This window comes from Hylobates moloch, unplaced genomic scaffold (genome assembly GCF_009828535.3).
Source record: "Hylobates moloch isolate HMO894 unplaced genomic scaffold, HMol_V3 SCAFFOLD_15, whole genome shotgun sequence".
Lineage (NCBI taxonomy): Eukaryota > Metazoa > Chordata > Mammalia > Primates > Hylobatidae > Hylobates > Hylobates moloch.
The window spans coordinates 51,603,583-51,626,696 of NW_026652290.1; the positions used below are offsets into that span (position 1 = coordinate 51,603,583).

Below are 23,114 nucleotides of genomic sequence, written 5' to 3' on the forward strand. Positions count from 1 at the left end.
TAGCAACTGAAGTCTCATGCTTGCTACTAGAGTGCTTGTTTGTTCGTTTTAATGAAAATGGCTGTATCTCTTTCTGATAATACATAATAGAATAAGCAATCCTACTTCTCTCTCCAGAGTCATTTAGTATATATCCCTCCAAATTCAAGTTAACATCTAAAAGTATATGAATCTCTGCCCATTATATCTATATATAGTGTAAAAATGTCTATATAAATGTAATTAAATACAAATGGGTTCATATATATATTCATATATATATATATATATATATATATATATACTATTCTGTAAACTGCTTTTTAACCTCACAGTCAATTTTAGATGTCTTTCCATGGCAGTCATAAAATTGTAACTTCTCCTTAATAGCCACAGTAGTTTGTTCCATGGCTATTTTTAAATGATTTATTTATTTATTTATTTGTAGATGGAGTCTTGCTCTGTCACCCAGGCTGCAGTGCAGTGGCATGATCTCGGCTCACTGCAACCTTCGCCTCCTCGGTTCAAGCGATTCTTCTGTCTTGGCCTCCCGAGTAGCTGGGATTATAGGTGCATGCCACCACGCCTGGCTAATTTTTGTGTTTTTAGTAGAGACGGGGTTTCTCCATGTTGACCAGGCTGGTCTTGAACTCCTGACCTCAGGTGATCCACCCGCCTCGGCCTCTCAAAGTGCTGGGATTACAGGCATGAGCCACTGCACTCGGCCTGTTTTTTTAATTATGAAATTTTTCTATTAACCTAGAAAATTGAAGAAATAGAGAAAGAGAATGTTAGATACACTCAAAGCCCTCTGCCTTCTTGATTGTGGTTTCTTTCTCTCCCCACAGAAGGCACTGACCTGGAGTTAGTGTATGCTTACCATTTAGGTTTTATATTTTAGCATATGTGCATGTACCATAAGCCATCAATTGTATTGTTCATGAATTTTTAAAAATTTATATTAACTGTACCATACTGTACATATCCTTTTGAAACTTGCCTTTCATTGCGGTTTTGAAATTTATTTATGTTAATACATATACATTCATTTCAGCTGCCATAGGCATTCGTACTGTGTGGCTATCCACAGGTGATTAATTGGGGACATTTAGGTTGTTTTCAGTCTCTCATTATTATACAGTCCCGCTCTAAACAACCTTGTGCTGTAAACAGCTCATGTGCACATGAGTAAGAGTTTCTCCTGGGCAAAAGTTTTCAAACCTTCATCTGTATTATAATCACCTGGGGAATTAAAAAAAAAAACAGATCTGGGCCCTACCTCAGCTTTGGTTTCACTTGTGCTGGGAATCGCCAGGCTAGGGTGTGTACCCAGACATGGAATGGACACATTAGAGGGTAGGCACGTTTCTAGCTTTATTAAATATTGCCAGGTGGGCATATGGGCCTTTACCCAACCTGCAGGGTATGAATTTTTGTTTCCCTACATCTTCTTCAATATTTGATACTATCGATCTCTTAAAATTTTTGTTCATCTGGGCTGGGCGTGGTGGCTCACACCTGTAATCCCAGCACTTTGAGAGGCTGAGGCGAGTGGATCACCTGAGGTCAGGAGTTCAAGACCAGCTTAGCCAACATGGTGAAAACCCATCTCTACTTAAAATACAAAAATTACCTGGGCATGGTGGTGGACGCCTGTAATTGCAGCTACTTGGGAGGCTGAGGCAGGAGAACCGCTTGAACCCGGGAGGCAGAGGTTGCAGTGGGCCGAGATTGTGCCACTGCACTCCAGCCTGGGTGACAGAGTGAGACTCCATCTGAAAAAAAAAAAAAGAGAAAAATGTGTTCATCTGAACTGGTTTATTTCTCATTTTAATTTGCATTTTTCCAATTCCCAGTATGGTCGGGAACCTTTTCTTAACTTTATTGGACATTTGGGTTTCCAAACAGAAGAGAGAGCAAGAGGATATCCTTATTTCATACAGTCCACAAAAATAAAATTCAAGATAGATTGAAGGCCTAAATGTGGACAGTAAAAAATTAAAACCTTTGGAAGAAAATATAGATGAACACTGAAGTAGGGGTAGAGTTTCTTTTTTTTTCTTCTTTTTCTTTCTTTCTTTCTTTCTTTTTTTTTTTTTTTTTTTTTTTTTGAGGCAGAGTCTCTCTCTGTTGCCCAGGCTGGAGTGCAGTGGTGCAATCTTGGCTCACTGCAGTCTCCACCTCCTGGTTCAAGTGATTCTCTTGCCTCAGCCTCTTGAGTAGCTGGGATTACAGGCGTGCGCCACCATGCCCGACTAATTTTTGTATTTTAGTAGAGATGGGGTTTCTCCATGTTGGGCAGGCTGATCTCGAACTCCTGACCTCAAGTGATCCACTCACATCGGCCTCCCAAAGTGCTGGGATTACAGGCGTGAGGCACCACACCCTGCCTAGAGTTTCTTAATAACACAAAATGTATATACCGGGAAGGATTCTTTATCTGACTATATATTAAACTGTATGACAGAAGGCACCATGTTGTGAGAAAAACAAGTCACAGGCTGGGAATAGCTATTTGTAAACCCTTTAACCAATGAGGTTTGGCCTCCAAAACCTATAAAGAACTCCTGCAGATTTTTTTTTCCTCAGATCTAGAAACCTAACCCTGATGATTAGTAAGATTGAGTTCATGTTTATTAGTTTTTCAGTCTTTTATGAATTGCCTAGTCATATATTTTTCTATGATTTTGATCACCATATCTTTTTCTTAATAATTGTTGAAGCTCTTATACATCGTATGGATTTTTTGGTTGAAATTAGCAGAAACCCTCAACACAAACTGTTGAGGGTTTAAATAATAAGGGAGTCTATTACTTTACAAAGGGTGAGTCTTAGGCGGGGCATCCAGGGTGCTTCCTGCAGTGTTGCTCTGCTGGCCTCCCAGTGGGCTTCATCTCGGGTTTGTGGAAGATGGCAGCAGCAGCTCCAAGCATCACATCTGGACCCAGTGTCCAGAGGACAAGAGGCTCTGCCTGCCTCTCACCCCTTCTTAGATGGGAGGAGACCTTCCCCAGAAGTCCCCAGCAGACATTCCTGGTTGTCTGGAATTGGGTCACATGCCTCTTCCTAGACCAGTCATTGCCCGTGGGAGGATGATTACTATTAGTTTGGATTAATCTCTGGGGGGTAGAATAGCTCTTAGGAGTCAGTCACCATGACCCTCCATAACTTAAGATTAGTAGCCCTTTGTTTATCGTATGTAATAAATATCACTTCCCAGGTCCCCATTTCTTATAGTATGGTTTCTAAATCGATCTTGAATGCTGTGTTTCTAAGATGCCTGAGTTATAAGAGGTATTAACATAATAGCCTTTTAGAAGAGAAAAGAACTATAATTAGTGTCCATTGGAAGGAATAAGCAAGCATTCACTTACACATTCAATACAAGTCACTTTCTTTAGTACCACAGAGTTGGAGTCTAAGCCTCCTTCACATTTTCTTGTTCTTTTTTGGGCACTGGTTGTTAAACACAGCATCGTGGCCACCACTGCTTTTTGTAGTCCTGCTTCTAATCTCGACTCCTTTAGCCTGTTTAAGATGAATGGTATAATTTCAAAGCATGTAAAAGAATATTGGGAATTTTTTGTTTGCATTTCTGATTTGGTTACACTTATGTCTCATATTTGTTCTTTACTTGAAGAAAAAATATTCCTGGAATTAATCAGCTTCTTTAGGAAGCCAACATGTTGTAGGTACCTAAGTGTGGGACCCATGACTAGGTTATGTCAATCCCTGCTGGCTTTAAAATGTGTGTGATCTCCTTCAAGAAGTTTGGCAGTTTTTTTTTACTTTTTGGGTAAATGAAACATGATTATATTCTCACTGTAAAAATTTAAATATTATAGAAAATTCTGGTGTAAAAAAGTGGAAGTCTTTCAGCAACCCCTAATTCTCAAATTGAATTCCTTTCCCCAAGCAGACCACTCTGTGAGCTGTGAACCTTCCAAAACATTACCTGTGGATTTATGCACACATATATGTGCATATGCCAATTACAGGGTTTTACATACAGTAAATCATCATGTACATACTCAGTAGCTTTTTTCACATAACAGTTTGTTTTGGAGATCTTCCCATGTGAGTTCCCTAATGGTGGACATTTAGGTTGTTTCTAATTATTTGCTCTTACAAACAGTGCTATAATTAACATCCTTGTAAATGTCTCTTTGTGCATATGGGCAAGCATTTCTTTAGGGTAGCTATCTATGGTTTGGCAATTTCTACTGTCTTTAATTGCATTGCCTGGTATCTGGCAGACGATCTTCTGCATGTACAATAACTTTTCATGTCCGTGCTCCATTATAGTGTAAGTTTTAGAAAGATGTTTTAGGCAACAATTAGGAATCTAAGTTTAAGTTCAAATTCTGTATGGATTGCTGTGGTCAGCTGAGGTGACACTTGAATGAATGGATACCTCTACACATGGCTGCATTCACACATGTACAGGCAATTGTGTTGAGTAGCAGGTAAGATTCCCTTCTCTGACGACTTTCATTGTAAGGCACATCATGATTTTTAAAACATTAAAATATGGGAAGGTGCATCGTAGAATTGAGGAGTTATGGTAGTTTATTTTCCCCAAATCAGTAGCCCATTGCTACATGTCCGTGTTTAAATGGTCCTTTCCCTGTGAGTTGATAGAACTGCTTTACCACCAATTAATTTCCCCGACAGATGGGTGAGTTGCAGGACTAGTGTACTGCATTGATCTGCTTGTCTATTCCTGCCCTAGTTGAGGGGGCAGGCTCCCCCATGATCTTCTTTTGGAGAACTTTCTTGCACATTTGTCTTTCTGTCTACTGCTCTTTCTTCCTCCCCTCACTGCCCCTTTTACACCGGGTGCTTCATTAGCTTTTCACAATCTGCATGATTTTGCATCGCAATGGGTCGGATGTGAGAACATCTGCAGCAGGCAAGAGCAAATTCTCTTCAGGACTTAACACTGAGCGTGCCATCATCAAGAAGCAATGTCTTTCTCTCTCCTTCTCTTTCTCTCTCTCATTCCTTGACATCTCCCACATTGCTGCTCAAACATCAGTTATGCCTGAGTCTTGAATGGTGTCAATCTGAGTTGAAAATGTGCCAGCTTTCTTAACATCACTAACAGGCTGCTTAATTAACCTGCTGATACCATCAATAATAGATCTTGCTGGTGTGTTGGAGAGGAGACCTGTGCCCCAGGGTTGTGCGTGTTCTCATTCTCTCTGTTTTTTTTTTTTTTTTTTCTCTCTCTCTCTCTCTGTACCATTTGCTTAGGCTCTCAGTGTCCCTGTCACAGGAACCGGACTTGTCAGGAGTGGGATGGGAAGGATCAGGGACAGTTTGAAAAGGATATGGCAGAATTGAAAGTTCGGGGTGAGCTCATGGAAATGAAATCACTGTAACAGGCTGGCATTCCCACTACTCAAGGGCATGGATGGCTGGTAGCCTCTGCATACAGCAGGTGCTCAATAAAGGCCAACCAATGTACACAGTCAACAGAAGAGATTGCAGGTCATGTGCCGTCTGTGTAGGCTGTAAGAATTGCCAGTTTCAAGGGAGGAGCCTGGAGGGGGGTACCATCATTCTGAGATGACTTTTAGGGTTTTCTCTGTCTTTTTTCCATTCAGGCAGCTTCAGAAGTGTCCTGGAGGGGCTGGATGAGGGGAAGGAGGCTGGGTTTTCACTTCCTTTCATGCTTCATCTTTCATCTCAGTGGTTTTGTGTTTGAACCAAAGCTGTCCTGCTCGCCCCATGTTTAATGTTTGGAGATTACAGGGAGGGAGTGAGATGCCACCGAGAGTCAGGGCTGGTCCACTACCACCTCCAGATCCACACTCTCTCTTCTCTTTGTCTCCCCTATGCATACACACACAAAATGGGGGCTAGAGACATTTCAGCTGTCCCCAGCTTCCCCTGACTTGGCATGGGCACAGGTGCAGAGGCTGACATTTTGTGTGAGCTCAGCCAGCACCCAGAAATCCCACAGAGACCCTACATTCTGCCCCTCCTTTTATGCCCAGAGAAACTGAGGTGGGGTTGGGGTGGCAATGGCTCAAGTCCCCAGAGTGAGCTGGTAGCTCCCGACCTTAGGATGCTCGTCTCCTGGACCACATTCCTGTAACTTTGCCTTTCCGGGAGTGGCGGTGGTGGTGGTATGGTGGACAATGTCATCAGACGGCTAGGATTGATGCCTTTCAGGGCAGAAAACCCCACTATCCTCTCAACGGTTTTCTTAGGTCTCCTGGGAACCGAAAGCCTGGCAGCCCCAAGGGCATGGGGGATGCATAGCCTCCTGAGGCCACTAGAGGGCGTGTCACTAACACAGAGGCCAGCTGGCGGCTTCCCAAGGCTACCCTGGGGGACCCTTCTGGGCCCTGAGCCCTGGGCGCCTGGGGCTGGGGCGGGAGAGATACGGAGCCAGAATTGGAACCCAAGCCTGATGGCCCCAAACCAAGGCTCCCAACCCCTCCTGGTCATGCCCTGCTAACCAGATCTCCTTTACCTTGGATTCAGCTTCCTAATTCTGTCTGTCACTGACTGGTGAAAACAAGGGTTTCTCAATGTCAGCAATGTTGACGTATTTGGGGGCCAGATGATCCTTTGGTGGGGGGACTGTCCTGTGCCTTGCGAGATGTTTAGCAGCACCTCTGGCCTCTATCCAGCAGATGCCTGCAGCAACCCCTGACCCCTAGATCACAATCATTGAAAATGCCCTCAGACATGGCTAAATGCCCCACAGAACCACCCCTGGCAGACAGCGGCTGTTTAGGGCAGGTGAGCATGTCTGTTGTGGGGCAGGAGAGCCTGGGACACAGAGGCACTGCCCATGGTTCCCACTGCGCTGAGCGTCGGTGGAAGCAGGAGAGATGCTCGAAGATGGCGTGTGTGCTCTAAATAAATTTTAGAACTGTATTTGGCCTCCTGCTTTTCTTCTCCAAAGACTGCAGAGTCTCTCAGTCTTCCCCTGTTTATTCCACCTCCCCATTTTAATGAAACAGGCGACTGAGGCCCCAGGGGTCTCAAGCCACACCTCACCCACAGAACCCTGTGCCCCAGCTGTGAGCACCCTGGACCACTCATTGGCTCAGGCCCCAGGAGCATCTGTGGTCTCCCTCCCACTCCGCCTGCCCACTAGGCCCCACCACCCTCCAGCTCCCCAAACCCTGGTGCCCCCCCCCACTGGAAGGAGGGGGAAGCAGCAGGTGTTGATGCTAATCAGCGTTCACAGCCCAGAACTGCAGTCGCTCCCAGGCTCACACACTCCCCAAAATTAAACACTCATTATACAAAATTAATTGACATTAATTAGCAAAAATTAAAACTTTAAACACAGCAAGGCGCTTTGGGGGGAGGAGTGAAGCAGGCACACTCCGCATTTGTCACCCCCTACTCCCCACCTGCCCACCCCTCCCAGGTCCCCCGACTTCCATCCCGCAGCAGGGCTAGGAGAGTTCAGGCGGGGTCAACACCCACACAGCACTGGGCCACGGGGCCTGGCCCAGTCATGTGAGTCCCAGGCTGGGGGAGCAGAAAGAGGATCCCTGAGCTAGTTGCCAGCTAATGGGTGGCCCCAGACTTTACCAACCAGTGCTTCACTAAGGAGCTGGGAACCCTCCCCTTAGCCCAGGTTCCCAAGATCTCAGATGGCAGAGGGGCCTAGCCAAAGTCAGGAACTCAACCATAGGAAGCAAGAATGGAGAAGGTCTGCCTTTAACTCAGCCCACCGCTCCTGCCCCAACCCTCCTGCCCCCTGAGTATTCAGATGCAGAGGCACTGAGCCTTTCTGCTCTGCTGTGTGATCTCAGATAAGTCACTCCTCTTCTCTGAGCCTCAGTCTTCCATCCATATGATGAGGGGGTGGTGCTGGGTGAACAATGAGGTTTCTGCCTCTCTGGCACCTGCTGTCAGGGAGGCAAATTTCTGGGAACTTGATTTACTCAGAGACAGGAGGGGCTGGATGTGGGACGGACAGTTCAAGAGGATGGGGCAGCCCAAGGGCCCCAGTGATGGTGGAACATCAGGCCTCGGCATCAGGGGGGATGCGACTTCAGGCCAGAGAGCCCTCCTAGATGGACACCCACTTTGCCTGCCTAGTGGGCTTGCCCTGGAGGAGAGGAAAGCAGCCCCTCAGTAAGTGGCCGCTCTCTGAGGCCAGAACGGGTGTCCTCCCTAATACCTGTTCTTTTCCACTTTTGCTTACCAGGTTCCCAAGAGCCCCCAGATCCCTCACCAAGCTGATAGGCAGATGGACAACAGAACCACCCCTTCCCCAACCTTTGCCCATGCATTTGAACACAGAACCCCATGGCTTGAGTAGGAAGGAGTGTAGTGACCTCCCTCCAGGTGGAATGCCATCTTCCTCCTCATCCTGCTCTCTGCATCCCCTCTCTCTGCAGCCAGTGCCAATATCTGCAACGTGGTCCTGATGCGGTACGGGGAGCTGGAGGAAGGGATTGATGTCCTGGACAGCGATGGCAACCTCGTGGGCTCCTCCAAGATCGCAGCGCGACACGTGGGTCTGGGGGTTCGCAGGGGTTGGGGAGGCCAGCAACAGGGAGGGGCGTGGTTTTCCTTTAGTGTGTGTTTTCCACAGGCTTCTATCCGGGGTACCCTTGTTTTGGCCTCTTGATGTCTCCTCACCCCACCTCCACCTCCAATCTGCATGAGTGTGGGCCTCTGGCCTCCCGCCTGTTCCCCTGGACATGGCCTCACTGCTGTGAAAAGTCCCTATCTCTTGTTGCAGCCCCTCAGGACCCAGTTTCTTGCTTGTCTCACCCAGAAGAGGTGTTAATTGGTGAGGGCAGAGGAGACTCCCTCAGAGCTCTCTTCCCCTTCCCTCTGCCCAGGGCCCTGCCTCCCGGGCCTTCACATCCTCTTGGGTAAGCCGAGGAAGCCTGAGAGGCCAGTGGTTTGTGGTTCTGGGTTAACAGGCACTTCTGCAGGTGAGAGCTCACCTGGGAGTGAGTGCTGTGAGGTCAAGGGATTTGAGGCTTGCAGAGGTTTGGAGAATATTTTGTTACAAGACCTTCTTTCGCCCCTGGTTTCATAGGCTCAGCCACTCTAGCAATTGCAGTTTAAAAAATGAAAACACAGGCTGGTCACAGTAGCTCATGCCTGTAATTCTAGCACTTTGGGAGGCCAAGGTGGTGGATCACCTGAGGACAGGAGTTCGAGACCAGCCTGGCCAACATAGCAAAACCCCGTCTCTACTAAAAATGCAAAAATTAGCCAGGTGTGATGGCGGGCACCTATAATCCCAGCTACTCAGGAAGCATAGGCAGGAGAATTGCCTGAACCCGGCGGGTAGAAGTTGCAGTGAGCCGAGATCAGGTCACTGCACTCCAGCCTGGGTGAAAGAGCGAAACTCCGTCTCAAAAAAAAAAAAAAAGAAAGAAAAGAAAACGCAGTCCATGTGTACATCTCCCTCTGCTTTCCCAGCCTTTGTCCTGATGGTGGTTAGTGGCTCGTCTTGCTGCCCCCTGGGCTCCGGCCTCTGTGCTGGGCATGGGGTAGGGTGAGTGCCGCGGGGGAGCCGTGAGGTAGTTGAGCATGCATCCCTGCTCCAGCCCCTGTCCTCATCAGCTCCCATGAGGGCCCCCAAGCCTTACCCCAGTCATGAGGTCTTCTCAATCAGACTTTAGTCTGGGAAGAGCTCTCTCCAAGTCAGTGCCCCTCCAAGGTTTTTAGGGCAAGGAGCTGGGGGTGTCATGCTGTCATTGCATCCTCTGCTCCCTTCACTGGCACTGGACCCGACTGTCATTCCCATACCTGTTCTGGAGACTGGAGGGGCCTCTCCCAGGCCTTCCTGAGGCTGACCATGAAGAGCCCAGGTTCCTAGGAGAAATGTTCAGCTCTGAGCCCATCATGAGAGGGGATTTAGGCTCAGTTTCCTACCTGTCCCCAACCTCCCATTCCAGCCGTGTTCTTTTCCCCAGCCCCCCTGAGGGAGGACAGCCATGCCGTGATAACTCCTCTCAGTGTCACACAGCAAGGAAACCCAAGTGGCCCCGGGCTCCCTTCAGCCTGGCTTGCTTAGTTCTTTGCTGTCCAGGGAAGGACTCCAGGCATCTGTGGGCTGTGAGCTGCTCCTGGAGCCTCCTCTGAGGGCTGAAGCTCATGGGGCTAAAGGAACTCACCGCAATGGCTGTCGGAGCTCAGAATTGCCACTGAGCTGTGTTCTGGCCGAGGACACCCCCACCCCAGGAATCCCTTGGGAGCCCCTGGAGCAAGGCCCCAGGCAGACCCCCAGGGAAACCCTGCAGATACCCAGCTGAAGCATGCCTCCCTTACAGAACCAACCTCTTGTCACTGAGAAAGACTCATCCAGAGCCAAGAGACAAGATCTTGCAAATCTTTGTCTTTAAGAGATGTAAAAAAAAAAAAAAAAAGTAGGCCGGGCGCGGTGTTTCACACCTGTAATCCCAGCGTTTTGGAGGCTGAGGGGGGTGGATCACCTGAGGTCAGGAGTTTGAGACCAGCCTGGCCAACATGGCAAAACTCCATCTCTACTAAAAAATGCAAAAATTAGCTGGGTGTGGTGGAGCACGTCTGTAATCCCAGCTACTTGGGAGTCTGAGGCTAGAGAATTGCTTGAACCCAGGAGGTGGAGGTTGCAGTGAGCCGAGATCACGCCACTGCACTCCAGCCTAGGCAACAGAGCAAGACCTCCATCTAAAAAACAAACAAACAAAACACCAACAACAAAAAAAAGGTAAATTCCAGAAGCTCGGTTCTCCTTTGGCACCATGAGCCCCACTGGCTCAACAGGCCCTAGCTGTCTACGCTGGCCTTGCTTTTAGAGCTGCTCCCCAGCCCCTGTGCACACTGAGTATGGGAGGTTGTGCCCACCACCCCCGAGGTACTCAGCCACCTCTCTGAGCACTGCCCCTTCCTGGGGCTGCCTGAGTGATCCCCACATGTGGCAGGTGATGAGAATCTGCTCTTCTCAAATGTGTGTGGTAAGAAGAACACTGGAAGCTGGGTGCGGTGGTTCGCACCTGTAATCCCAGTACTTTTGGATGCTGAGGCGGGCGGATCACCTGAGGTCAGGAGTTCGAGACCAGCCTGGCCAACATGGCAAAACCCCATCCCATCCCTACTAAAAACACAAAAATTAGCCAGGCATGGTGGTGCGCACCTGTAATCCCAGCTACTCAGGAGGCTGAGACTGGAGAATCACTTGAACCTGGGAGGCGGAGGTTGAAGTGAGCTGAGATCACACCACTGCACTCCAGCCTGGGGGACAGAGCAAGACTCTGTCTCAAAAAAAAAGAAAGAAAGAAGGCCGGGCGCGGTGGCTCACGCTTGTAATCCTAGCACTTTGGGAGGCCGAGGCGGGCAGATCACGAGGTCAGGAGATCGAGACCATGGTGAAACCCCATCTCTACTAAAAAATACAAAAAATTAGCCGGGCGTGGTGGCGGGCACCTGTAGTCCCAGCTACTCAGAGAGGCTGAGGCAGGAGAATGGCGTGAACCCAGGAGGCGGAGCTTGCAGTGAGCCGAGATTGCGCCACTGCACTCCAGCCTGGGTGACAGAGAGAGACTCCATCTCAAAAAAAAAAAAAAGAGAGGAAAGGAAAGGAAAGGAAGAGAGAGAGAGAAAGAAAAAAGAAAAAGAAAGAGAAAGAAAAGAGGGAGGGAGAAAGGAAAGGAAAGAGAGAGAGAAAGAAAGAAAAGAGGGAGGGAGGGAGGAAGGAAGAACGGAAGGAAAAAGGAGACCAGTGCCTTTTTTTGTTGTTTGGAATGCAGCTTCCTGAGCAATCCCATGAATAATGCCATTCAGACACACATGCGTTGTGGTGGCACACACCTAGGGCTCTGGGTGGTGTGCTGTCCTGTCACCAGCTGTCAGGCCCCTCTCACCACAGCCTCTGCCTGCCCCTCAGGCCCTGCTGGAGACGGCGCTGACGCGAGTGGTCCTGCCCATGCCCATCCTGGTGCTACCCCCGATCGTCATGTCCATGCTGGAGAAGTGAGTTGGGGCAGCCAGGATGGAGAGGCCACCATGGGGGAGAAGGGGGAGAGGGAGGGGGAACCGGCTGGCCCAGGCAAGGGATGAGGGGGGTGGCAGGAAGCCCGCCCCGGTTTGTGTAGAGGGTGGAAGGTGTCTTGCTCCATGTTGGACTTTCCAGGTAGTGCCACAGAAGCACTCTGTGAGAATTCTTGGACTTTTACTATGCAGGACCCTGGGCTAGGTGCCGCGAGGGATACCAGGATGACAGCGCTGGCCCTCCCCTGAGGAGCTGGCAGTTCTGGGGTGTGTGTGTGTGTGTGTGTGTGTGTGTGTGTGTGTGTGTGTGTGTGTTTTCATGTGTGCTCACATGCTGTCAGTGAATAGTACAGGACCATTTGTGAAGGCAGAGTCTGAGGATTCAGGTAGGAAGACTAGATTTGGGTAGGCTTCTGCTATGGAGCAAATCACCACCTTACCGAGCCTCAGTTTCTCTGCTTGTAAAATACAAATAGTAATAGCCTCCTGCCTCCCTCAGAGGGATGTTCTAAGCACTCATATCTGTCATGACTGTGAAGAAATGAGGGAGCATAGTAACAGTAGTGGAGTGATTCTATTAATGAGTGAGTGAGAAACTGAAGGGGCGGACTGAAACGCCGCTGGAAGGAAAGGCTGCACAGAGAGGGCGGGCCCTGGGAGAAGGCAAGGGGCAGGGTAGGGTCCCCTAGGTGGAGGGGGCCTGGAGGTACAGGCTTGTCAGTTTGACAGTGAGGAGACGCTACCCCATGGTTACACCTCAAGACAGCAGCTGGAATTGGGCGTGTGGTGTAAGGACGGGGATAGGGGGTACTCCATCTGGGGTTCTGGGACAAAGGATTCTTCCCTGTTTGGGGACTTTCTTATTCCCACAGTATGAATTATAATAACAAGTGACATTTATTACGCACTTGTATATCCCAGTCCTCTCTCAGTCAGGCATCTGCCCGAATGCCACCTCCTCAAAGAGGCCCTCCCTGACCACCCCATCAGAATTCACCGTTTCTCATTATTTCCTCTCCCTTGCAGTCCTTTATTTTTCTTAACGGCCCTTATCCATATCTGAGATTGTTCCTCTAGTTGTGTATTTTCTGTCTGCTCTACTAGAACGTCATCTCCATGAGGCACGTCCATCCTTTTGTTCACTGCCCTGCCCAGCATCTAGCACAGTTCCTGCCACACAATAGATGCTCAGTAAGTGTTTGTTGAAAGGATGAATGAGTGAGTGAATGCATTCTCTCATTTCACCTTCAGGACAGCATAATAAGGTAAGTATAATATCCTCATTCTACAGCTGAGGAGAGGAAGGCAAAGACAGGCTATATCATCCACTTACGGTCATGTACTAGGAAATAGCAGAGCCGGTGGTGGCTTAGGAGTGCGGCTGCAAAGCTTAGTCTCTTCAAGCTACACTGGCTGCCTCTTGCATCTTCAGGTCACAACCCTCAATCAGCCTGTGTTTGAGTCCTGCCCTGTGTGGAAATGGGAAGAGTAGATTTGGGGTCTGATCTCAGGAAGCCTGTGTGTTTATAAGGGTGGTGGGCAAGACCCGTACCCAGGTCAGCTGCAGGTGAGAGCAGGCAGTGTGTGAACTTGGCCAAGGTGACCTTGAGAAGAGGAAGCACTGTGGGCCTGGCAGCAAGAAGGGCTGGTCCCCAGAGAGGGGCTGCGGCCAACCCAGAGAGCAGGATAGAATTTTTGTGGAAAGGCGGGCTTTCTGGGCAGGGTGCAGGCCTGTGGTATAGACACTGAGGTGTCCAGCCTGGCCAAAGTGAAGTGCGCTCATGGGGCCAGCTGATGAGGGGTCCTGTGTGCCCAGCTGAGGTGATCCCTCTCTCACCCCAGAAGAGGGCGGAGGCTCTGGGGGTACCTGAGCATGGGCATGGCATGGTGAGCACTGGGATTAAGAAAATTCATATGGTATGGAAGTTTGCAGCAGACAAAAATAAACAGGGCAGGCTCTTTTGTGCCCCTGGCTCTCGTATACATAGCCCCTTCGTGAACTGAGGTTGTCCGTGAATACCAGTGACTGCAAGTACACACAGGGAGCCAGCGGGGCAGGTGAGGAAGGTGGTTCTTCGGTCCTTGAGATTGCTGAGTCCTGAACCTTGGAATTCTGAAGCAGGTTCAGTGAGCAGTGCTTACTCTGTTACTTGCACCACAAGTCTAGTGAGGTAGAACACTCGCACAAGTCAAGTGAAGCAACGTTATTACTCACAGATAGGCCTCGGGGACAATGGACGCCTACCACTCAAGGCAAGCTGGTGCCCCACGGCTTGAGAAAGCTGCCCAGGGAGGATGGAGTCTCCTCCACCCACATACCACATCACACTGCAACTGAGGGAGCCTGGGAGCGCTCCACCCTGGGGGACATCAGCTTGCTGTGCTAAATTGTTGCAGGACATCCTGTTCCAGAAGAGGTGGGAACATGAGCCCAGGCTGTCCCAGACAGGCCCTCCTTATCTCAAGATGTTGCATTCCCAACACATCCTACAGCTATCCTGAGAACTACAAGAAGGCAGGGACGGGGTGTGAAGCTGGGTCAGCCATACTCACCCAGGGACCTGTCCTGCAAGAATTTGCTGGGGAAAAACATGCTCTGCGATGCCTTCCCCGTTGGCAGAGATGTTTGCAGAAAGTGGAATGATGGTTAGTGTCCCATTAACTTGGGGGCTTAAACTTGGCTTTGGGAGTCATGGTGAAACAGGAAAAGTTCCCTTGTCCCCCTCAAAGGGAGTGCGATGGGGGTGTGGCTCACTTCTTCCGGGCCCTGCTGCTCAAACCTCTAGGGGAGCATACAGACAGGCAGGCTGTGGGGCTCCGACCCCACGGCAGTGTCTAGGGGTGAATGTTTATAGCTGATGCCCCAGTGGGCGTATGTTACAGGGTGCTTTTTTAGTTTAGCCATCCATAGGTGGCTTGTGTTAGTCAGCTCAATTAGACCCCTGCCTTATCGTGAGGACAGAGGTCTTTCTGTATCCCGGGGTTCTTGCCTTGGTGTACCGGAAGAATCGGATCACACGTGGGCTTGGAGAATGAGTGCAAGGTTTCATTGAGTGGAAGTAGCTCTCAGCAGATAGGGGAGCCAGAAGGGAGATTGGTTTTCCCCTGGAGTCAGGCTGCTTGGTGACCCAGGCTCTCTTCCGACTTCCCAGCCAAACTCCATGTCATTCTGCCAGTGGGTGGCCTGCCGGCGTCTGTCAATGTGCCCTTCCGCCAGCGTGCTCCCCTCAACGTCCTCTTGCTGTCCAGCCGCTTGTGTGTTCCTCCACTGATGTGCTCCTCTGGATGTCCAGCTGCCTGTGTGTTTGCCTGCTAGGGTCTCAGGGCTTTTTAGGCACAAGATCAGGGGGTGTGGCAGGCCAGGGTGGTCTTGGGAAATGCAACATTTGGGCAGGAAAACAAAAATGCCTGTCCTCACTTAGGTCCGTGCGCACAGGCCTGGGGGTGGAGCCCTAGCCAGAGACCATGCCCTTCCCTTCCTCCCTTCCGTTTCCATGGGAAGTCGGGTGATTATTCTGGGACTGAACCTGTCCAGCCTGGGACCTGCCTAGTGTCTGGGTGCCACATACTCTCGCATCTCAGGCTCCAAAGGAGCCCATCTGATAAGGTGATGAGAGGTCAGAGTTTGGTGCTCCTGGCAGCCTCATGTTTCATTGGTCCTTCCCTGGAGTTCTTTGGAGGGTCCCTGGGGAAAAGAAAAGTTCAGCCCAGGTTCCCCCAAGAAGATGAAGATGAATAAGACCCAGTTTGTGCCCTTGAAGGCTTGCTAATCTCACATGTACTCTGGACGTGCAGGACTGTGTGGTAGGAGAGGCAGGGCAGTGTAGCAGAGTGAGCTGAGGCTCTGGTAGGAAAACAAAATCTAGGTTCCTGCTCCACCTCTTTCTGCCAGTCTGATGTGGTTGTGGAGCCTCCCTCAGCCTCAGTTTCCCACCTGGAAAATGAGAACACTACCCCTTCATCACCTTGTTCACTGGGGCTTTGCATTTTGCACCATCCAGCAGCTCTTTTGCTCTTTGCAGGGTCCCTGCCGTGCACCCCATAGCCTTTGGGTGCAGGAGCACTAGTGCAGGGCTTCCGCTGAGGAGGCTGACGAGGAAGGCAGCCCCCACCCTTGGGGAGCCCCTGTTGGGTGAGGGAGTCAGGACAGCCAAGGAAAAAAGACAAAAGAACACTTACAAAGCAGCCTATGTGCAAATTAATGGAGTGCAAACTAAAACTGCGCTCCAAGTGCTGAAGGAATGCACAGCAATGGGGGGGACAAGCTGTTGTGTGGCGGCCGTGGCTGGGACCTGCCTTGCTTCGCCTCTGGCCTCGGATACTCTCAGAGCCAAGGTCCCTGGGCTTCCTGCTGGGAAGAGAAAGGTGGGAGCTCAGCGTGCTCAGTTGGCCTTGACTCTGAGACAGAAAGGAAAAGAATCTCAAGTCAGAAGCAGAGGAGCTTCCATCCCCAGTCCAGAGCACTGGGCTGCCTCTGGGGGGTGCATTCTACTGGGTGCCATCCCTCCCTCTCCACCACCCTCCAGCTCCCCTGAGCGCTCCAGGGGTTCACACTTGACACCCTCCCTGCAGCACCAACCATGCTGAGGAGGAAGCTAGGCCCAGGGCTGGGATCACAGGTTCCTGTGCTGGATCAGGAGGGCTCTAGCTGGCTCAGCCCCAGCCCAGCCTCCCTGGCACTAGAATGAAGGGCCAGCAGAGGCACCAGCCTGGGTCTGAGTTGGCTCCAGGTCCAGGCCACAGCCCTGAGTCCGCTCCCCCAGCTTCCTTTACTCCCTAGGCTCCGGGTCTTTCCTTTCTCCCAGGCATTCTCACATCTCTCCATCTGCATATTTTAACTCCCCCAGCTGCCTTTCCCATCCCTCCTTGCCATTTTCCTCCCCCCTCCCTTCCCCCCGTCCTACTGTGTTTGCTCTCTGGCCTGCTCTGGGCTGGGGCTTCCAAGGCTCCTGTTTCAGCCTCAGGCCTGCCTCCTTCCTGAGCTGGGGGCCCAGGCCTCGGACTTCTTGGACCTCTTTCCCACTGAGTACTTCAGCCAGCCACCCTGAGAGAGGAGCCTTGGTCACAGCCCCACAGAAAGGGGGTCTGTCCAGTGTCCCCACTAGCAGGTCCCGAGGACTGAGCCCATGGCCCGCTCTTCACCTGCCGGCCGGGGGAGTGCCTCTCTTTCTTTTTCTCACCCTTCACTGCTCTCAGGGCTGTGAGCAGGGACCCTCGGGGCTATGCTTCCAGGGATTCCACACCCTCTAGTCACTGCCACTGGAACAGGAGGGCAGCCCCGTCCTTCCACAGCCTCCTCCAAGCAGGGACTCTGGACTCTGTATGAAGCTTGGAGAATGAGCCTTGTGTCCCCCGCTTTGCCTTGTCTTGCTTGAGAAGTTCATCTCAGGGCCCTCTCAGCCTTACTTCCAGCCCCTCCATGACACCTAAGGAAGCCCAGGTGGGCATGGGCTAGCATGGAGTAGAGAGAGAGGATGGGGGTGCTGGATGAGGGTTGGAGGATCAGAGGGGTTTGACCTTGATTTAGGCACCTTGGTCCTACTGCTCAATCCTGTGGAAACTCTGCTTTCCAATAGCTTAATTCAGGCCAAATTTAGCAGCTGGACAAACCTTGCGGTCTGGGCCCGTGGGAAGGGCTGGAAGACAGGTGGGCTACCAGGATCCTACCTTCCCGCAGGTAACATGAGCAATAACAACAGCAATAATGACACGTAATTTCTGAGCACTTACTGTGTGCCAGGCCAGGGCTCACCCTTTTACTTGCATAGGATTTGCAAGTAATGGGATCTTTATTAATACCTGAGCAGGAACATCCAGGGCCAGGGTTTATCAGAAGTGTGGTCTGGGATCACCATTTAGACTCATGGAAGGTTGATTAAAGTGCACAGTTCCAGGTCCAGTGCCCACTGAATCAGGCTTTCATGGTTGTAAGCAACCCTTGGGCATTTGCATTTTTAACCAGTTACCTAGTCCAGCTGATACACTTTAACTTTTGAAAACTACTCCCAATTTTGCTGTCTTCTCAGCGCCAGTTGCTGTTGGGATTCTTGTCTCAAGAGGTGAGGGTATATGGGGTTTACTGCCCCCCACATTGGGTCTCTGCCCCTAGGAGGGCCCCTTGCCTGCCTGTGGCATGGTCAGCCCTGCTGGGGGCGGTGGATAAGAACCTGGATTATTTCCCCTTCACACCAGGAGCCTGTCACTTGGAGGCTGACAGTTACTGAGGTCAGATTTAGTGCCTGCCCAACACCCCCTGGCAAATAGTCTAGTCATCCCAGGCCTCCCCAGGTGGAATGCTGTGGTCCCCGCTGAAGGGCTTGCTGTATTGAGCAAAACAGGAAACTCCGATGAACACAGTGCAGGCACATTGGCCAGCTGGTATGTCCCCACGCTGTCTGGGGAGCCTGGGCCCCGGAGGAAGGTTTATCATGCCCCCTCCCCTGCCCAGGAAACCAGCTCCAAAGCCAGCCATGGGGAGAGGGTGCCAGCTGTGTTGTGTTGGTGATGAAGCTGGCACAGGGGACCAGCTGGGGTGACAGCACCCTCGGGGAGTCAGGGGTCCAGGCAGCAGCTCTGCCGGCCTCCTGCAGACTTGGCCTTGGACGAGTCACTGCACCCTCTGTTGCCCTTGGGTTGAAGTTGACGAGGTGGCCAGTGGGGTGTCTTCTGTTCTCACACATAGAGGAGGATCACCCCCTCCTGGCTGGCGTGTGCCCATATGTATGTGCTTTGTTGTCTCCCCTGAACTTGGGACCTACTGTGGTTTCTTTGCTATTTAATTACATGCTGCCCTCGAGAGCGATCTTACGTTCCTACGTGTCTCCCCAGGAACAGGGGCCGACAGCCTCTTCTAGTGGCTCTCCCACATAGGGCCTTCTTGGCACGGGGCTGGACGCATGGCAGGTGGGTGCCCCGAAAGTACTCATTCGTGACCTGAGTAGTTGAGGTTTCAGCCAGCAACGTCCTTCAAGACAGGGCCTCGGGATAGGGGTACCCATCGGGAAAGGTCCCAAAGACAGAACTCTGCTATATCTGTTTAGCTGCACACTGGCACTGCCCCAGAACCAGGCTTCCTGGGCCCAGAGACAGAGTGGGACCCAGCGTGGTGGCTAGCAGCCAGCCCACCCCACCTTCGGGTCTCATGGGGCTCCCTCCTCTCTCCCCTACAGGACGGCTCTCCTGCAGGCACGCCCCCGGCTGCTCCTCCCTGTGCAAAGCCTCGTGTGCCTGGCAGCCTTCGGCCTGGCCCTGCCACTGGCCATCAGCCTCTTCCCGCAGATGTCAGAGGTCAGTGGGGAGGGGCTCAAGGGCAGGGCAGGGGGTGCTGTTTGGTGATTTCTGAACAAATACTCATACCGTGCCGACTCCTTAGCGCTGTGCTAGGCACTGGGGCTGGAACCGGGAATGAGGCTGGCCCAGGCTCTGGCCCTCAGAGTGAGGGTCACGCAGTCAACAGGGTGATTAAACAGAGGCCAGCAGATGAGGAGCCAGGAGCGTTAGGGTGGGAGAAGTTCCACTGGATGTGGAAGGAGACAGCAGACCAAACTGAGCCTAGAGGGAAGTGACATTTCACTGGGACTGGGAGCGTGGCTGGAGTTGGCCAGATGAAAAGGGGTGGCGGGGAGAGATGGGAGGTCCGCAGACACCTGGTGTGAAGGTTCTGAGGTGAGGCAGCACACGCCATGTCCAAGAGCTGACCAAAGTCTGCAGCGCGACCAGGGAGTGCAGCAAGGTGATGTGGCCCGGGAATGAGGGACTGGGCTGGGTGGTGTTGGGAACTTGGAAGCCAGAACAGAGAGGGTGAATGTCCTCCTAAGGGCTGTGCAAGGCAGACCACAGATTCCTGATTCTGAGCGGCCCCTGTGCTGCCGCGTGGGGCTGGGTTGGAGCTCCAGAGAAGGAACCATCAGGAGCCTGTGGCGGGCATCCAGCGAGCGGTGATGGCAGCTTGGACCAGGCTGTTGGCAGTGGGCATGGAGAGAAGTGGGTCCCTAAAGAGGGAGTCAGGAGGCGGCTTCTTCGGGATTCGATGAAGAGCTGTATGTGGTGGGAGGGAACGGGAGCCAGAGGATGTGCGCTGACTTTCTGGTTTTGAACAACCAGGCAGATGTAGGTGCTTAATGAGATGGAGCCGGGCGGGGGCAAGTTCGAGGGAGGGCAGTGGGTCAGTTGGATGGACACGTGGGGTTGAGGAACCTGTGGGATGTTGGCTCTGGGTCTGGAATGAGGAGAGACGCCTGGGCTGGAGGGATAGAAGTAGAGGCTACCAGCATGACAACAGTGCTGGAATCGAGGGTGGTGGGTGAGGCCCCCACCCTGGTGGGGTCCAAAGACAAGCAGCCAGGGTGGTGAGGGCAGATCCGGGCCATGTGTGATCAGGGTGGATGGGCATCCACAGGGTCAGACCCTCCTGAGAGGTCACACTCCATGAGATTACAGAGTATCCATTAGTGTCTCAGGCAACATAGCCAAACCCTGTCCCCAAAGAAGGGATCCAGGTGACAGGTGAAGCGAAAAAATGAGAAAGACAGGTCCACAGCCGCAACAAGATGTGGGATCAGGAGGGGATTTTATTTATGTATTTGTCCTTGTTTTAAATGGGAGAGACAGGGGCTTGCGTAAATGCAATAGAGAAGGCACCAGCAGAGATGTCGAGGACACTGAGAGGACAATGCTGGGAAAGTCCATGAAGAGGAGGGGGGACCAGAACACAGACGAGGGGATCAGCCTTGGCACGGGGAGACACCTCCTCACTTCAGCAGGTGGAAGAGGAGTGGGGTGGGAGGAAAATGCTGCTGGGGGTAGGGTTCAGGGGTGGGAAAATTGAAGAAGTTGTTCCAATGGCTCCTATGTTCTTGTGACTGAACAGACAGGAGAGAGTAGGGTGGGGAAGGGGCAGGAGGTCAGAGGTCTGAGGACACAGAGAAGGGGTGAGACATCCAGGAGAGAAGGAGAGGTGAGGAGGCTGAGCAGCATGTGGTCTGGGGGTGCAGCCGGGCCTGTTCACCAGGAGGTGCTATGGGCCAGTACAGGGAGGGCCACAGATCCTTTCTTCTGGGGCTTTGTCAGGTTGGGGGTGAGGGGGGGCTGAGAGATGGGTGACAGCACGGAGGAGCAGAGGACCATGGGATTCATGCTGGGTTGGAGTGAAGGTGGGAGCTAAGCTGAGGGGGAGGAGCAGACCCAAGAGGGCCCAGGAGGTGTCTGCACTGAGCTCACAAAAAGGTGGGGGCTGTGGCCAGAAAACGGCGCTTCTGAATCTGATTTCACCACGGACCTGCTTCAGGCAGGGCCCCAAGAGAGGTGGGGGAGAGGTGAGAGCTCCTGGAGACAAGTTGGGGAAGTGAAAACAAGAGGCTGGGGGGTGTTGGGGCTGCGAGGGCTGGAGACCTAGGCTGTTAGAGCAGGAGGAGGGGGTGACCCGCCTTAGGCCCTGGAAGGTGAGAAGTGGGGTGGCTTCCTTCCAGAGCCCCAGAGTTTGAGGAGGAGACTCTGCGGGAGTGGGGCCCCTGTCTTGGGGGACACCATTCAACACACACCAGGACTAAAGCCAGCAGGACCTCATCTCATGCCCACAGCGGCCAGCCTTGTCATGGGTGCTGGGATGCTCCTTCCCCCACCTCTCGCCCTGGGAAAGCTGCAGCCTGGGACTCCAAATGGAGCCGTGGGCTCTGGGTTGCCTAGGAGCCCTGAAGAGGGAAGGGCGGGTATTTCTCAGTGCTCTCTGACATCCCTGTCCCAGCCCAGCACTCCCTGAAGCCATTGCATCTGTCTGTGCAATCAGCCTGAGCCCAGGGTCCTAGGCCAGGGCCAGAGTCACCCATGTGCTTGTAGGTACCTCTGTGCTTCTATTAGCTGTCATAACTCCACCTGCCTGCACAGAAAAGGGACCCAGGGCAAAGAAAACACTGATGCAGAATCAGAGACCCTCCCAGTTAGAAGGATTTTCAAGGTCATCCAGTTTACCTTGCTACTGACTTTGCTGGGGAAATGGTGGCCTAGAAAAGCCACGGGACCAGCCCAAGGTCACAGAAGTCAGGTGCCGATAGGAGAGGAAACACCAGAGGTCCACACTCCAAGTCCAGGCCCCTAGGAAGTGCTACATCTGATGGTTTCCTGTGGCTCTCCCTAGTCAACCACCTTACCTACCTTGGGACAGCCAAGAGAAGAGGGAGCTGGGGGCTGCACTGTGGTGGGTGGTAGGAAACGGTCTTGAAGTGCTGTAGGTCTTTGGCAGGTGTTCCTCTGGGGCATATAATGGGGAGATGGCTACCATTCACCCACCCAGGCCTGCAGCTCTGGCTGCAAAGCAGTGATGGAAAGTGAGCCACCCTGGTCTCACAGATGCTGCAGGTCAAAGCCCAGGCTCCCCTCTCCCCACATGCCTTCTTCAAATAGACATGGGAGTTAGTTCTTCTGCATATTTAACCAAAGTCCCTCTTACTGCAATCCAAGCCTCTTTCTCTAGATTGGGAAGAGGACAGTCATTGCATGTTAAGTCTTTGTCCTCTGAGAAGGGAGGGTACAGGCATGATTTTCAGAGCTCCCTCCTCAGCTATGTGGATCCCAACAAGATGCAGGCTAGCCTGGGCATTATGGGATGTTTTGAGCCCTGTTTGGGACCCATGGCACCAAAGCCTTCAGCCAACTTGCCGAGAGGGCCTTGTTTCCGCATTCACTCTCCCAATTAATTCTCCCTAACAAGGTGCTTCTTCTGCCGTACAGGGATCGTGTCTCACGTCCCAGAAGCCAGTGGGATTTGCCACAATAAGTCTGGACTTGCTTGGGCTGACCCAGCCTTGCCAAAAGCCACCAAGGTTGTCAACAGAAGTAATCACTGGACCACCAATTAACTAATCAGGGGACTCGGAGGTAGAATTTAGGAACTAGTTCCTAGAATGGCTGGCCTGCAGTGATTGCTGTGGAGTTTCCAACTCATTAATCCCAGAGATTGAGGCAAGGACTTCAATCCTTCCTTCAGTTCCTGGGGGAGAGTTTTGTCTGCTCTTTTCAAATTAGTAGTCCTGCCTATTAAAATGATACTGAGGGTCAGACTGCAAATAATAATAATGGCTACCATTTGCCAGATATCTATTGGACCAGGCAGCATGCTGGGAGCTCGGTGCGCCTTACTGTATTAAGTCTTCCTAATGCCCCTTAAG

At 51.8% G+C, this 23,114-nt stretch overlaps 1 protein-coding gene across 9 annotated transcripts in view; it reads left to right on the forward strand.

The window, feature by feature from the left end:
* Nucleotides 1–23,114, forward strand: part of SFXN5 (sideroflexin 5) — a 128,737-nt gene that overhangs the window by 90,472 nt on the left and 15,151 nt on the right. For 7 of the 9 annotated variants that reach the window (XM_032178910.2, XM_032178917.2, XM_032178909.1 and 4 more), the window contains 3 exons: nucleotides 8,358–8,473; nucleotides 11,849–11,934; nucleotides 19,122–19,239. In XM_032178910.2, the coding sequence (XP_032034801.1) occupies nucleotides 8,358–8,473; nucleotides 11,849–11,934; nucleotides 19,122–19,239 (320 nt within the window). Of the gene's footprint in view, nucleotides 1–8,357; nucleotides 8,474–11,848; nucleotides 11,935–13,056; nucleotides 13,144–19,121; nucleotides 19,240–23,114 lie in introns of those variants that run through there. The other 2 variants (XR_004252451.2, XM_032178918.2) reach the window with 2 other exon arrangements.